Source organism: Martes martes, assembly GCF_963455335.1.
Source record: "Martes martes genome assembly, chromosome: 3".
In the NCBI taxonomy this organism is placed as follows: domain Eukaryota; kingdom Metazoa; phylum Chordata; class Mammalia; order Carnivora; family Mustelidae; genus Martes; species Martes martes.
In genome coordinates, this window is record NC_137890.1 from 81,770,586 (window position 1) to 81,788,486 (window position 17,901).

At 39.4% G+C, this 17,901-nt stretch overlaps 1 protein-coding gene across 1 annotated transcript in view; it reads left to right on the forward strand.

Annotated features, from left to right (window-relative positions):
• The first annotated feature begins 1,255 nt into the window (after positions 1–1,255).
• The window catches only part of CPAP (centrosome assembly and centriole elongation protein), a 72,236-nt gene continuing 55,590 nt past the window's right edge, over positions 1,256–17,901 (forward strand). The window contains exons 1-3 of the mRNA XM_080798287.1: positions 1,256–1,358; positions 6,838–7,347; positions 7,893–8,016. Coding sequence (XP_080654413.1) covers positions 6,904–7,347; positions 7,893–8,016 — 568 coding nt within the window. The 5' untranslated portion in view covers positions 1,256–1,358; positions 6,838–6,903. The remainder of the gene's footprint in view (positions 1,359–6,837; positions 7,348–7,892; positions 8,017–17,901) is intronic.

The window sequence follows — 17,901 nt, forward strand, 5'->3', positions numbered from 1 at the left end:
TCCCTGGGCTGCAGGTGAACCCTTATATATTAGAACCTTTATTTAACAACTGGTTAAGACTTGAGTGTGGCAAAAGACCCATTTATTCAATCAACAAGCAGTATGGTAGAACATACTACATTAGAATAAAAATACAGTAATGAAATACAGGCACAAAATTTGAGGATATTGTGACTATCTGAAAAGATAAAACATTTTAAGAGAAATGATGAAAATTTTAGGCATGTTTTTTCAAGCCAAAGGGCCATTATAAACGGAGAAGAGCATTTACATCCTCATAAGGCATCTTAAATTGTTGTGTGATCTTGGAAGTCTTGGGCTTTGGTTTCCTCATCTAGAATAAAAAAAAAAAAGCGGATGCAAATCTTGCTTAGAGAGAGTCTATTTCTGAGGTAGGTAGCAAAACAATTTTGTTGAGGAGGCCAAATCTCTGTGAAAGTGTTTTTTAATTATCTTTAATCAGTGGTAGTTTATTTCAGCGATTACACTGGTTGTTATAAATGGCACTATTTTATTTATTTATTTATTTATTTTTAAACAAATTTCACTTGGCATACTGGTAATTAAACAGACACGAAACCCGGGTATGTACACTATGGTAAGTTGCCCCTCAGTGTTCTCCAGTTACACAGCCCTTTGTGGTGGCAATTAAGAAAACATTTGCTGAATTTTGCACTTTCAGTGCTTATAGACTTTTAACATCTAATGGACACGCAGAGCCAAACCATTTGTTTATTGGCTATACGAGAAGGGATGAGCGATGACTATTTTGGGAGTGAATTCCCCCCCACCCCACCCCTTACTTTTGCCTGAAGAGTGCCTGATGCGAAAACGAGGCAGACGGACATGAAGCAAAAAGCCCCTGCCCTGCCCCCATCACCCCTAAAAGTGTCCATCTGTATACTGTTAGCTCTGAGTCCCCTACTTTTCTCTGAAGACGGAGATTTCTCGCAAAGGCGCTCTCCTTAGTTTTCAAGGCAGGGAGGGCGGGGGCGGGGGAAGCGGTACGCTTTGTCACGGAGGTTCACCCTAGGAACGGTTTTTCCCTCCCGCTCAGCCGCCCGCCCACTAGCCGGCGACCCAGGAGGAAGACGCCCAGCGTGAATTCCTTAGGTAACGTCCGCCCCTGCGATCCCCGCTGGGTATGGTAGTTTGCCTGGGTCTCCCAGTGCCCTCACGGAAGTGCAGAGGGGGCTGGCCGAAACTACATTTCCCAGGAGCCCTCGGATAAGGGGCGGAGCCGTCCTTGGGGGGCGGGGCTCAAACCGGAGGCGGTGATTGTGGCGCCTCATTCATAAATGCAGCGGCGATTCTTGATGTAGTTTGAGTGGACTGAGAAGCCAGGGGACTGCGGAGCGGTAATTTGTGGGTGAAAGGAACGCGGGAGCTGGTGTGTTTGTCACCCTCCATCAAAGAGTGTTGGCGGGGCGCGGGAGGGACCCACTCCGGGCTTCTGGGCTGGCTCAGCGGGGCGCGGAAGGAGCCGCGGCCTGGCGACCTTGCGGCGGCGGCCAACATCAATTCTGTGGACGTCCCAGCTTAACGCTGTTTTGTGTGGAGCCTGCCTTTCAGGGACGCTCACCGCCTGTGGTTTTGGCTGTACTTCAAGCTGCCGTTTAGAAGCGCAGGGGACACGGTTCGAAAAGAAAGTGTAAAGTGGCGTTGCTTTCTGTCCTCCTTAAGGCGGATCATCATCGATGATCCATCAGTCAAGAGCTGTCCTTTAAAGCTTTGCTGTGGATTCGTGGTTTTCATGAACATGTTGTTTTGGGAGACTGATAAATCATCTCCCAAATCAACTAGTTATAGGGTCGGAGGTTGACTTTGAGCTCACTGTTTGTGTCCACTTTTCCCCGTCAGGAGGCAGAGAATTTATTCCTCCAAACTGCTTCGAGTATGTTTATATAGCACTCTCTGGAGGTTTCGAGGCCGTGAATTTGTTTCAAACAGATTTTGATATCCAAAAAAATCCTAGTCCACATGCTAATCCTTTCTAGACATTTTGCTATATATATGTTCTTTATAGTTTGCCTGAATATTAATAATACATAGCAGATTAAGGTGAAACAATATTTTTATTCTTCATGCTGACAGTAAATACACTTTGAGGATCGTATTCATGAAATTAAAATGACGGAATAGAGGTGTTTAAGGGTGGTTTGTTTTAAGGTGGTTTTTTTTTTTTTAATTTACTTATTTATTTGACAGAGAGAGATAGATCACAAGTACGCAGAGAGGCAGGCAGAGAGAGGGAAGCAGGCTCCCTGCTGAGCAGAGAGCCCAATGTGGGGCTCGATCCCAGGACCCTGAGATCATGACCTGAGCTGAAGGCAGAGGCTTAATCCACTGAGCCACCCAGGTGCCCCTTAAGGTGTTTGTTTTAAGATGCATATGTCTTGAGTGCTGCAGCACCACCCGCACTCGTCAGTGTAGTAGGGAACTTTTTTTAGTTTTTTGATGTTACAAAATAACCTTGTAACTTGTCTTCTTCCTAAATTTGGATTTCAAATTTTCCTGCTAAAGTCTTTGAAATTTAACATAGATTACTTGGTTGATTTTGATGAAGAGCTGTTACCTTTTAGATAGGTTTTCAACTCAAAAGTAATTAGAATTAGTGGGGGCCTGGGTGGCTCAGTGGGTTAAAGCCTCTGCCTTCGGCTCAGGTCATGATCTCTGGGTCCTGGGATCGAGCCCGCCCCCCCCCCCCAATCAGGCTCTCTGCTCCCCAGGGATCCTGCTTCCTCCTCTGTCTCTGCCCGCCTCTCTGCCTAGTTGTGATTTCTCATTGTCAAATAAATAAAATATTAAATAATTAGAATTAGTTTACTTAGAACAGATTTTTAAAAATTATTCAGGAATAACAGATATTCAATAAACTGCCCTAATCTTAAGTGTACTACCCAAATGTATACACCGGTGTAATCACCACCAAGTAAAGATAATAAGACTCCCTATCAACAAGGCAGAAGCCTCTATGACCATGAGTCTGACTTCTGTACTTATAAATTTATTTTACCTGTTCTTGAACTTCATATTACATGGAAACAGAATGAATCTGTTGAGACTTGGACTCAGCATTACTCATCCATGTTGCTGTTTGTTGCAGCAGTTTTTTAAAATGTGTGAATAGCTGTTTTCCAACTGATATCTGAGAAAAATCACACTGTCGCTTTGGTCTTTGCTTATTGAATAGTTTTCAAGCATTCCTTTTGTCCTATATTTCTTTGAACAGTTCTACAAACTGAGGATTCATAGTATTTGTATATATGTTTTAACAGCTGTACCCATGACATTATTTCAGGATTCTGCTTCAGAAAATGGAGCATAAGTATTTTCAGTGTATGTTGTTACACTCAGTAAAGCAACAAGGGAAACAGTAGTCTCTTGTTTTAAAATTCCATTAAATCTGGTTTTAGTAAAATGACCCCATCTGTCTTTTAGTTCTCCAGTCACATTAGCTACTTTCAAGTGCTAAATAGCCATATGTGACCAGTGGCTATCATAATGGACAGCACAGTTCTAGGTAATTGTGCTTTTTTGTCTTTATTTCTTATAAAGTGCTTTGCATTTTGCCTTTGTCAATTTAACAGTATATCTTGGGTATATTCAGGACTCACATATTGGTACTTAAGAAGCTTACTTGGTTCTCTGTAACCATTGCATAATGTGAATGATGTAATTAGCTGGTCCTCCCTTAATAGACATTTAAGACATTAATCTCAGTTTATTACAAATGTTGTGAACTTGTGCCAGTGTAGCACAAAATGCCTAAATGTGAAATTGCTGAGTCAAAGTTTCTGTACATTTACAGTTTGGATAGATATTGTCAAATTGCCCTTCAAAAGGTTTTTGCCAGTTTACATTCCCAAGTATCACTTTATGAAAGAGTTCTTTTCCACACTGGGGTTTAGCAGTTTTTAGCTTTTCCAACCTGGTATGTGAAAAATGGTATGTCGTTATTGTTTTAATTACTATTCAGTTGAGTGATGATGAACTTTTTTAATGTTTAGGCATCTATATTTCTTTTTCTGTTTATATCTTTTTTTTTTTTTTTCAGACACTTGTTACAAAGCTAAATATATGTTTGCCTCCAAATTGCCTTTGGAGATATCTGTCAGTTTGGCTATCTATCTTAAAGTCTAGAATTGTATCTGAAAAATAGTGTGACATGTTATTTCACTTTGGTACTAAATTTTCTCATTTCTCCCCTCAAGGACAATGCTATAGTAATTCTCTACTTTCTTCATTCTCATCAACCTACAGACATGCTTTTATTTATCCTGTCTTAAAAAATCTTTCTTCACTCTGCATCCCTGTGCAGCTACTGTCCTATTTATTTCCTTCACTTTATAGCAAAACTCCTGGAAAGAGTTAGCTATCCTCAGTTTCTTGTTCTTTCATGTATTCCCTCCATTCAAACTTTTGCAGCCTTCCTCTTCCCCAAGTTGCTCTTATCGAAGTTATCATGACCTTTACTTTGCTCAATTCCAAGGTCAGTTCTCAGTTCTCCTCACCCTTCATGTGTTAACAGCTTTTAACACGTATCTTTCTTTCTTGAAATACTTTCTTCATTAAAAACAAAACAAAACAATAAAAAAACCGGACACTATACTTTCTACATTTTCTCTTTTTTGTCTACTGTTAGTCACTTAGTGATCTCAACAGGGTCAAGGCTTTAAATATCATCTATATGCTAGGGATACTCACATTTATACTTCACAGCCTTGGCTTCATCCATGAATCCCATTCTTCTGTGAATCCCATTCTTATGTGTCCCGCTGCTTATATAATGATGACTGGAATGTCTACTAGGCATCTTCAAATGTGCCAGGGGCACCTGGGTGGCTTGGTCAAGTGTCTGCCTTCGGCTCAGGTCATGATCTCAGGGTCCTGGGATGGAGCCCTGCATCGGGCTCCCTGCTCCGTGGGGAGTTGGCCTCTTCCTCTGTCCCTCCCCGTTGCTCGTGCAGCCCCCCAAATAATAAAATCTTGAAAAAAAAAAAAAGATTAAAAAAATGTTTGAAATTCAACTCTTGATTTCTCATTCCCTCAAACCTGTTTCGTTCCCAGTTTTCCCCATTTCAGTTAATGGCAACACGGTTCTTCCAGTTGCTCAGCCAGAAAATTTTAAGGAATGAAGGGGAGGACCCTGGTGACCTCTGGAGGTTTGGTAGACAATAAAGGACGGATTTGTAAATAATATAATAAAATCATATGAGATTCAGAATTTAGTGGTTTTTATGGTGGAGGAAGGGAGAATAATCTAGAAGCGAAAAAGGACGATACAAAAAACACATATTCTACTCCCAGGCCCAGTGGTCCAGAGTATGGGATGTGTAGGAAGAGGTGTTTTCAGGAAGGTGAGAGATGAGGTTGAGGATAATAGATTTTGCTAGTGATGGACTTTGGGGCTGTGTGGACATTGGAGATGGAGTAAGGCATGTGCATGGATATCAGAGCATTGAAGATAAAGAGTTGCCTAGGAGCCAAGTGACTGATGTAATAAGTCTAACAATAAGTCTAATTCCAGAGAATTCGAGATAGATAGTGGTGATGGGGCTGTAAAAACTGGTGGGGGTCATTCTGCAAGTGAAGGTTTTCAATATGAAGGCTGATTTTCTTACTCCACCCCTCATATCTGCACCACTTGTTCCTTGACCTCCACCAGGTCCTTGAGTTTATCTCCTAAAGGAGGACTCCCTGTCTACCCTCTCTAAACTTGCAAATCTTCTTCCCCCATATTGCTTTTATTTTTCTTCTCAGCATTTATTAATATATAGCATACAGTAATACTCTTAAAACTATAGTTTTCTTTTATATGCATGTATTTTCTTCACTAGACTCTGATTTATTAACTGCCGTATGCCGTATGCCCAGTGACTAAAATAGTATCTGGCACAGAGTAAGAACTCAATAAATATTAGGTGAGTGAAATCAGTCATACAGAGGAGGACAAGCTTATCTTCTGTGTGATGTGCCATTTAAATTTATTGCATGGTGACTGAATTACACTAGGAATTTGGTTATATTAGAGTATGATTCATACAAAGTAGCTGTCCTATTGTATGAACTAATGTAATTTTGTTGTTGAGCATCGAATGAACACAAATAATATTTTATAATATTGAATTTATTTTAAATAATAGAATCTTAGTTCTGATTTAATTTTACTTAATTTTAGCAAACATTTATCAAGTTTCTCCATTCCTTCCTAGCAGGAATGGATGGTGCTAGGCATGGGTAACTATATCTTCAAGGAACTCACAGCTTGGTAGATTATGAACACAAAGGCAGAGTACCGCTTATATTGAGATGCATGCCAAAATAGTGATATCGGAGACCTCTAAGAATACAGATGAGGGTCTGCTTGGTGGGCGAGGGGCTAGAAGGGGGTTGAAGGAATAATAGAAATGCCGGTGAAGCCATGGTGGTGACTCTTGTTCTGTAAATAGGGAGAACATGGGCTCCCCAGTTGGGCAGAGAAGCTATGTGGGACTAGGGCCAGAAGCATGAAAGTGTTTAATATGGGTAACATTTGATAGTTATAGTAATCAAATAACTTAGAAGATGCTCAAGCTCCTAGAGTTTTAGGTGAGCTGATTTAGCACTTGTATAAAATCCTCAGTAATCAAATGATTAGATCAGAAGGGAACTTAGGTTTTTGATTGACTCAATTTGGATTTTTTTAAGACTGAAAAGAAATCACAGTTTAATGCCCAACTGCTTTGCTGGTTGAAGTCTTTTGTATTTGAAATATTCAGTAGATTTTTGTGCTGGTTCGAGTTTTGGGTAGAATAGCTTTCACCAATGCTTTTTGTTGGCATCTTCTTTCTACAGGTTTTGGAAATTAATAGCTCTTCTAACCTTTACATTATTTAAATAAAATATTATCATTGGACTAAAATGTTCCTGATGCCAACCTCTTCTGAATTAAACAATGGACAGAACTTCTTAACCCAGTGGATGACCAATCCTTCTCGGGCTGGGGTCATATTAAATCGTGGATTTCCTATTTTGGAAGCAGATGAAGAGAAGCGAGCAAATGTGAACATTTCTACCAGCTTTCCTATTAAAGCCACACATTTTTCAAATAGCTTCAGCCTTATAAGTGAAGAAGATTCACTTCTTGAAGTACAGAAGTTGGAGTCTAACAGCCCTTGTAAACTACAATCAGATAAATCTGAAACACATACAGTATTTCCTTTAACTAAAGAAGGACCACAAATAGTGGCATGTCAAGATGCTCCTGGATACCGGGAAGACAACAAAAATGACTTTATCTCAGATCTTTCCAGTGAATGCAAAGAAGTAGCTTATAAAGACCCACTTTTTAAAAAGCTTGAACAGGTACAAAAGTATTTGGCCCAATATGTATTTATGTTATTGCAAGTTTCTGTTGATGATGAAAAGTCACCTGCTCAGGGCCTCTTGTTTCTTCCCCTTTACTGTGAAATCCTCAAAACACCAAATTTTGCCTTTTGTCTAATGTGAAACATTAACAGAGGTTTGGTATGTAAGATATACCACTTGAGGTAAAGACGTCTTTAAGTTTCTGTTTTACTTGGTAAAAACTAAATTAGAAATGGTTGATCAAATGTTAGGGAGAAAATGTTGATCATAAATGTACTGATACCTATCCTATTTTAAGAACCCATGGATTCATATGACTTTTAATGTTTCTTAGTTGAGACAGTCGGTATGGTACCCTTCATAAAAAGATAGGATTTTGGAGTATTGGTGGTAGATGTAGTTACTTAGGAATCTCTATTTGGAACTCTTTATTAGAGGTGATATGGAAAGGGAGATGAGAGGCATTAAGATAAGTATAAGGAGCAAAGATCCATAAGGAAATGTAAAGTTAGTTTAATCAAATTAATTTTATGTTTAAAAAGCTGAAAGAAGTACAACAGAAGAAGCAGGAACAGCTGAAGAGGCAACAGTTAGAGCAACTACAAAGACTCATGGAAGAACAAGAGAAGCTGCTTACTATGGTGTCTGGACAACACACACTGCCAGGTATTTTTTTTTGCTTACATAGAACCTTCAGTTAGTACAACAGTGGACAGTTACATACATTTCTCACCTTTAGCTGTCTGACAGGTTATTTCTACCGTTTCTCTATCATATGTTGTAAAATCCAGTTTCCTTAAGGGCCTTGCAGAGAACTGTGAAATGGTGCTAGTGTTATGTAATTGGGGCAAGTGGGAGCTGTGCCATTCTGGAGCATGTGTGCCCTGCTTAAAGGCATTCATATTTATTTATAATAAAATTTTAAAAAGACGTAGCAGAATAAAATGTCTAGAGCCAAGTTTGGCCTGGAGCTATTGGCTTACAGTCTCTGCCTCAGGGTCATAAATGTAAATATGTGTAGAAGCCATTCTGTTCAGCAAAAGGACCATACCAAAAATGTTTTCTGTGGTGGGAGATAACAAAATTCTTTGTTGTAGGCTAGACCAATTAAAAGAAAGAATGATGTACTTATCAGGAGAAAATAAACCTGTTAAAATGTGATCTGGAGCAGTGGTTTTGAAAGTTGTTTGACCATACTGCATTATAACAAAAACATTTAAACTCATAATTTCAAAGAGATTTCATAAATCAGTTCTTATTGGTGCACCTGGCATGTAGCAAGGATATATTCTATTTATCTAATCCTATTCTTGGTCATTAAAAAAAATGCCAGTCATGATTCTGATGATAAAATTACTAATGGATTGTGTCCCACAGTTTGTAAAATAGCGATGTGCAGTTGCTTTTCAGTGCTCCCTTTTAAGAGACACACTACTGATTCAGGAAGGTGTCTGTTCTGTTCAGAGGTTGCACTGGGCATTGAGAATACAGAGAAGAAAAGACATTGGCAGATAACTATGCAGGGTGTAGCCAGACGGGATTTGGGGAGTGGTAGTGATGAGAAAGGTACCACATGAAGACTGGTTTAGGGACTAGGGTGCTTATCTTAGCAAATATAGAGAACATAGTGTGTGTCTTGAAATAGTTGAATGGTTCAGGGTTCCTTTATGGAATACATAAAGAGGATAATCAAGATCATTTAACTAACAGCCTGTGATACTTCTTAAGGTAGAAATAGCACTATGGTAGAGCAATAGGGAAGCAGATTTCAAAGTTCTTAATATAAGAACTAGCCCCATTTATTTATGGAACGTTGCTTTTAGGGCAGTGGTTTTCACTGTTTGGTCTTAGGACCCCTTAACACTCTTAAAATATTGAGGACCCCAGAGAGCATTTGTTACATGGGCATTTACTGTTGAATTTACTGTATCAGAAATGAAAATGGAGATATTTAAAAAAATTTTTTTTAATTTTTAATTTTTTAAATTTCTTTTCAGTGTTCCAGAATTCATTGTTTATGCACCACACCAAGTGCTCCATGCAATACATGCCCTCCATAAACCCACCACCAGGCTCACCCAACTTCCCACCCACCCGGCCTCTTCAAAACCCTCAGATTGTTTTTCAGAGTCCATAGTCTCTCATGGTTCATCTCCCCCTCCAATTTCCCTCAACTCCTTTCTCCTCTCCATCTCCCCATGTCCTCCGTGTTATTTCTTATGCCCCACAAATAAGTGAAACCATATGATAATTGACTCTCTCTGATTGACTTTACTTCACTCAGCATAATCTCTTCCAGTCCTGTCCATGCTGATACAAAAGTTGGGTATTCATCCTTTCCGATGGAGGCATAATACTCCATAGTGTATATGGACCACATCTTCCTTATCCATTCATCCGTTGAAGGGCATCTTGGTTCTTTCCACAGTTTGGTGACCATGGCCATTGCTGCTATAAACATTGGGGTAGAGATGGCCCTTCTTTTCACTACATCTGTATCTTTGGGGTAAATACCCAGTAGTGCAATTGCAGGGTCATAGGGAAGCTCTATTTTTAATTTCCTGAGGAATCTCCACACTGTTCTCCAAAGTGCCTGCACCAGTTTGCATTCCCACCAACAGTGTAAGAGGGTTCCCCTTTCTCCACATCCTCTCCAACACATGTTGTTTCCTGTCTTGCTAATTTTGGCCATTCTAACTGGTGTATCTCAATGTGGTTTTGATTTGAATCTCCCTGATGGCTAGTGATGATGAACATTTTTTCATGTGTCTGGTAGCCATTTGTATGTCTTCATTGGAGAAGTGTCTGTTCATATCTTCTGCCCATTTTTTAATATGATTGTCTGTTTTGTGTGTGTTGAGTTTGAGGAGTTCTTTATAGATCCTGGATATCAACCTTTTGTCTGTACTGTCATTTGCAAATATCTTCTCCCATTCCGTGGGTTGCCTCTTTGTTTTTTTGGCTGTTTCTTTTGCTGTGCAGAAGCTTTTGATCTTGATGAAGTCCCAAAAATTCATTTTTGCTTTTGTTTCCTTTGCCTTTGAAGACATACCTTGAAAGAAGTTGCTGTGGCTGATATCAAAGAGGTTACTGCCCATGTTCTCCTCAATGATTCTGATGGATTCCTGTCTCACGTTGAGGTCTTCTATCCATTTCGAGTTTATCTTTGTGTATGGTATAAGAGAATGGTCGAGTTTCATTCTTCTATGTATAGCTGTCCAATTTTCCCAGCACCATTTATTGAAGAGACTGTCTTTTTTCCACTGGATATTTTTTCCTGCTTTGTTGAAGATTATTTGACCATAGAATTTTGGGTCCATATCTGGGCTCTCTACTCTGTTCCACTGGTCTATGTGTCTGTTTTTATTACAGTACCTTGCTGACTTGGTGATCACAGCTTTGTACTAAAGCTTGAAATCAGGCAACGTGATGCCCCAGCCTTGTTTTTCTTTTTCAACATTTCCTTAGCAATTCGGGGTGTCTTCTGATTCCATACAAATTTTAGGATTGTTTGCTCCAGCTCTTTGAAAAATGCTGGTGGAATTTTGATCGGAATGGCATTGAAAGTGTAGATTGCTCTAGGCAGTATAGACATTTTAACAATGTTTATTCTTCTGATCCGTGAGCATGGAATTGTCTTCCATCTTTTTGTGTCTTCTAAGATTTCTTTCATGAGTGTTTTGTAGTTCCTCAAGTAGAGATCCTTTACCTCTTTGGTTAGGTTTATTCCCACGTATCTTATGGTTCTTGGTGCTATAGTAAATGGAATCGATTCTCTAATTTCCCTTTCTGTATTTTCATTGTTAGTGTATAAGAAAGCCACTGATTTCTGTACATTGACTTTGTATCCTGCCACATTACTGAATTGCTGTATGAGTTCTAGTAGTTTGGGGTGGAGTCTTTTGGGTTTTCCATATATAGTATCATGTCATCTGTAAAGAGAGAGAGTTTGACTCTTCTTTGCCAATTTGAATACCTTTTATTTCTTTTTGTTGTCTGAGTGCTGTTGCTAGGACTTCTAATACTATGTTTTTGTTTTTGTTTTTGTTTTTTTTTTTAAAGATTTTATTTATTTATTTGACAGTCAGAAATCACAAGTAGGCAGAGAAGCAGGCAGAGAGAGAGAGGAGGAAGCAGGCTCCCCGCTGAGCAGAGAGCCCGACATGGGGCTCGATCCCAAGACCCCGGGATCATGACCTGAGCCGAAGGCAGAGGCCTTAACCCGCTGAGCCACCCAGGCGCCCCTTCTAATACTATGTTGAACAAGAGTGGTGAGAGTGGGCATCCTTGTTGTGTTCCTGATCTCAAAGAGAAAGCTGTCAGCTTTTTCCCATTGAGGATGATATTTTCCGTGGGTCTTTCATAGATAGATTTTATGAAGTTCAGGAATGTTCCCTCTATCCCTATATTTTGAAGCATTTTAATCAGGAATGAATGCTGAATTTTGTCAAATGCTTTTTCTGCATCAATTGATAGGACCCTGTGGTTCTTCTCTTTTCTCTTATTGATTTGTTCTATCACATTGATTGATTTGCGAATGTTGAACCACCCTTGAAACCCAGGGATGAATCCCACCTGGTCATGGTGGATAATCTTTTATCGCACTGTTAGGACGCACTGTTGCATCCTATTAGCAAGGATCTTGTTGAGAATCTTAGCATCCATATTCATCAGGGATATTGGTCTGAAATTCTCTTTTTTGATGGGGTCTTTGCCTGGTTTGGGGATCAGGGTAATGCTGGCTTCATAAAAAGAGTCTGGAAGTTTGCCTTCTGCTTCAATTTTTGAAACTGCTTCAGAAGAATAGGTGTTATTTCTTCTTTGAATGTTTGGTAGAATTCCCCAGGGAATCCATCAGGTCCTGGACTCTTGTGTTTTGGGAGGTTTTTGATCACTGCTTCAATCTTGTTACTAGATATTGGTCTATTCAGGCTGTCAATTTCTTCCTGGTTCAATTTTGGAAGTTTATAGTTTTCCAGGAATGTATCCATTTCGTCTAGGTTGCTTAACTTAATGGCATATAACTGTTGATAATAATTTCTTTCTTTCTTTTTTTTTTTCTTCAAGATTTTATGTATTTATTTGAGAGAGAGAGAGAGAGAGAATGACAGAGAGAGAGAGCATGAGAGGAGAGAGGTCAGTGGTAGAAGCAGACTCCCTGCTGAGCAAGGAGCCCCATGTGGGACTCGATCCTGAGACTCCAGGATTATGACCTGAGCTGAAGGCAGTTGCTTAACCAATTGAGCCTCCCAGGCACCCGATAATAATTTCTGATGATTGTTTCTATTTCCTTGGTGTTAGTTGTGATCTCTCCCTTTTCATTCATAATTTTATTAATTTGGGCCTTCTCTCTTTTCTTTTGGATTAGTTTGGCCAATGGTTTATTGATCTTACTGATTCTTAAAAAAAAACAGCTTCTAGTTTCATCGATGCATTCTACTATATCTCTAGTTTCTATTTCATTGATCTCTGCTCTAATCTTGATTATTTCCCTTCTTGTGTGTGGAGTTGGCTTAATTTGTTGTTGATTCTCCAGTTCTTTAAGGTGTAGAGACAGCTGGTGTATTCTGGATTTTTCAGTTTTTTTGAGGGAGGCTTGGATGGCTATGTATTTCCCCCCTAGGACCGCCTTTGCTGTATCCCATTAGGGTTTGGACCGAAGTGTCTTCATTCTCATTGGTTTCCATGAATTGTTAAAGTTCTTTGATTTCCTGGTTGATCCAAGCATTCTTTTTTTTCTTCTTTCTTAAAGATTTTATTTATTTATTTGACAGACAGAAATCACAAGTAGACAGAGAGGCAGGCAGAGAGAGAGGGGGAAGCAGACTCCCTGCTGAGCAGAGAGCCCGATGCAAGGCTCGATCCCAGGACCCTGGGATCATGAGCCGAGTTGAAGGCGGAGGCTTTAACCCACTGAGCCACCCAGGCGCCCCGAACCAAGCATTCTTAAGCAAGGTGGTATTTAGCTTCCAGGTGTTTGTAGTCCTTCCAAACTTTTCCTTGTGGTTGAGCTCCAGTTTCAATGCATTGTGATCTGAGAATATGCAGGGAATAATCTCAGTCTTTTGGTATTGGTTGAGCCCTGATTTGTGATCCAGTATGTGGTCTATTCTGGAGAAGGTTCCATGTGCACTCGAGAAGAATGAGTATTCTGTTGTTTTAGGGTGGAATGTTCTGTATATATCTATGAGGTCCATCTGGTCCAATGTGTCATTCAGTGCTCTTGTTTCATTATTGATTTTCTGCTTGGATGATCTGTCTATTACTAAGAGTGGCATGTTAAGTTTTCCTCCTATTAATGTTTTCATATCAATATGACTCTTTATCTTGATTAATAGTTTTCTTTTTTTTTTTTAAAGATTTTATTTATTTATTTGACAGACAGATCACAAGTAGGCAGAGAGGCAGGCAGAGAGAGAAGGGAGGAAGCAGACTCCCTGCTGAGCAGAGAGCCCGATGCGGGGCTCGATCCCAGGACGCCGGGATCATGACCTGAGCCGAAGGCAGCGGCTTTAACCCACTGAGCCACCCAGGCGCCCCGATTAATAGTTTTCTTATGTAATTGGCTGCTCCCATATTGGGGGCATAAATATTTACAATTGTTAGATCTTCTCAATGAATAGTCCCTTTAAGAATTATGTAGTGTCCTTCTGTATCTTTGACTACAGTCTTTAGTTTAAAATCTAATTTATCTGATATGAGAATCGCTACCCCCGCCTTCTTTTAAGGCCCATTGGCATGAAAGATGCTTCTCCATCCCTTCACTTTCAGTCTGGATGTATCCTTAGGTTCCAAATGGGTCTCTTGTTGACAACATATGGATGGGTCCTGTCATTTTATCCAATCTGCAACCCTGTGTTGTTTTATGGGTGCATTTAGGCCATTCATGATGAGCGTGATTATTGAGAGATACATTTTTATTGTCATCGTGTTACCTGTGAAGTCTTTGTTTCTATAGATTGTCTCCATAAATTTCTGTTCAATGATATTCTTAGGCTTTTTCCTTTTTTATAGAACCCCCCTTAATATTTCCTGCATTGTTGGCTTGGTGGTCACATACTCTTTTAAACCTTGCCAGTCTTGGAAGCTCTTTATCTCTCCATCCATTTTGAATGTCAGTCTTGCTGGATAAAGTATTCTTGGCTGCATGTTCTTCTCATTTAGTGCCCTGAATGCATCTTGCCAGCCTTTTTGTGGCTTGCCAGCTTTCTGGGGACAGGTCTGACATTATTCTGAGGGACTTTCCTCTGTTCGTAAGGAATTTTTTCACCCTGGCTGCTTTCAGGAACTCCTGTCTACAATTATGATTCATCATTTTCACAGTCAGGTGTCTCGAGGTCTTTCTAGATTTTATGATCTTGGGGGGAGACCTTTCTGCTTCTAGTACACGAACGCTGGTTCCATTCGTGAGATTGAGAAAATTTTCATGGAGAATTTGTTCAACTATATCTTCTAGTCTTCTTTCTTTCTCCTCCCTCTCAGGGATTCCAATAATTCTGACGTTGGAACGTTTCATGGCGTCATTTATTTCCCTAATTCTGTTTTCATGGCTTCTAAGCTGTTTGTTCCAGGCTTCCTCCTGATCATTTTTCTCTGTTTGTCCTCCAGATCACTAATTGTATCTTCTGCCCCAGTTACCCTAGCTTTTAGAGAATTTAGATTGGATTGGAACTCATTGAGAACATTGTTACCATCATCCCTGGTGCCTTTCACTTCTGCCCTAATCAATTTCATTTTGTCATCAAAGGCTTTCTCCAACCTAGCTATTGCCTGGATAATTGTTAGCCTGAATTCCCTTTCTGACATACTGTCTATGTCCATATCAAAGAGCTCTGATGGAGAGGGCCCAGTCTCTGAATTTTTCTTCTCTTGGGCATTCCTCCTCCTACTCATTTTGGTGAGAGATGGCTGAATGGCTGTGTAGCTCAATGTATCAACTGTCGTGCAGGCAAGGTGCACCCTGGAACGCTTCTGCCTGCTGGCGTCTTCTGCCCACATAGAGATCCAGAAGTGTATAATTCTAATCTCAGACTGATTTCATGGGTGATCAGAGTTCTTTGGTAGGTAATCAGCTCACTTTAGGGGACCGGTGGAAACGGTGCCTCCTCCTACTTCTCCGCCATCTTGTCTCCCAGTCAGAGATATTTAAAAATTAATTCACTTAAAATAATAACTAGTTACATGTTATCATAACTAACATTTTTTTAAAAGAGAAGGCTTTTGTAAAAAATTAGAAGAATGGCATAGTTTTATATTTTTGAAAATCTGTGTTAAAAGAGCTCAGCTGATTCTCCTATCTGCTTCTGCATTCAATCTCCTAAATTATATTGTTTTGGTTGAATATGTGAAAAAAAATTCAGCTTCACATGGGTGTTTAATTGGAAAAAGGAAAGAGGAATACTATAATAGCCTTTTTAAGTAATTGTGGTTCTTTCTTTGATATTGTATCCAAACCTAACTTAGTAGTGATTCACAGTATGGAGTCTGAAACCATATTCATGCACTTTTTTATATTCTATTACATAAATTATATTGGAATATCTTGACATTTTGAATGGCTCTTTTATCTTGCATGATCTGGTAAAATTGTGCATTGATTATTTGGGAAATAGTGATTCATGGAGTTACGTGGGTCTTTAAAATACTGACATTTCAATATGTAATATAAAAAAATTATATCCATTAATACCAGTACAGATTTCATCATGAAAGTCCTCAAGTATTATGAAACTGTCAAGATCATGGTGGTAGACATGTTTAATAAGTCCTCATTTTTACTTGAAGGTTTGAATTTTACCATTCTTAGCAAATACTGTCAGTTATTTTCCTTGAAGTGACTGGTTCATTTGTTTCATTTTTGAGAAAATATCTGCCAAGTACCAAGCTTAAATCATGATAGTTTGTCTTTTTTTTTTTTTTTTTTAGATAAAAATGATGTTCTTTGAGAGAAGTGGCTAGTTGAGCTTACAACTCCAAAACAAATGACACAGCCATGTCTTGGTTTGCAGTAGAAATGATTTATGCATACTTTCTGTTTTGTCCAATAGAATATTCAAAAGACATGTACTCAACAGTTAAAATTCAATTAAAAAATTAATAATTTTTGTAACTTTAGGACATTCTTAAGTAAAACAGTTTTTTTCTTTCTTTCCTTCTTTCTTTTTTTCTTTTTTTTAAAACTGCAAGTGCTTGGTAGTAACTCATATAGTGACTGCTAGCACAGTTGGGTGCTCCTGTCCTGCTTTCGAATGAAGGCATTGGCAGTTTCCATTTTTCTCTTGCACCATCAGTGCAGGTGTTGGCAAAGTGAAAAAGGCAAATATTGTCTTAATATTTTATGAAAATAGATTTGGCCTGGGGGATGCCCTCAAAGGATTTTAGAGACCTTCAGGGGTTTGCAGACCACACTTTGTGAGTTGCTGCTTTGGGCTTTTGGACTTTTATCAAAGACATCTTCAGTCTGAAGTGGGATGACTATCAGTCAAAAATGTGGATGGGGAAAGTGTTGTTATAAAAGAAAGGATGTAGAACCTGATAATCAGAGAGGACCTACCTGTTTTCCAGTTTTATTTGTGGGCTGGAGGTGAGGCAGATGGGTATGAGAGATAGGTGGCCTGGCTCTTTTTATGTTTTATTAAACATTTCCCATTGTGTTTCTTCTTCATCTTTTTTTTTTTTTTTAAAGATAAATTGCTTTTTTTTTTTGATTTTTTATTAATTTGACAAAGAGAAACAGCTAGAGAGAAAAAAAAGCGGGGGATTGGGAGAGGGTGAAGCAGGCTTCCCGCTGAGCAGGGAGCCGGATGCGGGACTTGATCCCAGGACTCTGGGATCATGACCTGTGCCGAAGGCAGATGCTTAACCACCAAACCAACCAGGTGCCCCCCCTTTTTAAAGATTTAAGAATAAAATTTATTTATTTATTTTAGAGAGAGCACGTGCATGTGTACAAGAAGCGGGGCAAGGGGTAGGGAGGGCAGAGGGAGAGAATCTTCAAGCAGACTCATCATTGAGCACAGAGCCCGATGCAGGGTTTCATCCCATGATCCATGAGATCATGACCTGAGCTGAAACCAGGAGTTGAACCCTCAACTGACTGAGGCACCCAGGTGCCTCTAAAGATTTTTTAATCTCTGCAACCAGTGTGGGGCTTGAACTCACAACCCCGAGACCAGAAGTCATATGCTTTACTGACTGAGCCAGCCTGATGCCCCTTCACTTCTAAATTTAGTTGAGACATTCTGGGAGAAGAGAAGAGTAGTAGCAGGATTTCAAGGGGATGGTACAACAGCTAGGATGGAGTTTTGACATCTACCCTTCAAGAATTACAAATTAGAGATATATAGGAAGGGAAACTCTGTGTTTATTTCCCAACCAGAGACTCAAGAAAACAGTGAAACGGTAATACAGGAAATTTAGATACTATAGAAAAGTACAAAAGTCACCCATAATTCTACCGCCTGAAGATACCAAAATGTTAAAAGTAATCTAGAGGAAAGGTGCTTTTATAGGCCGTGACACAGGGGAGTTATTTGTCATTGGGGAATTATT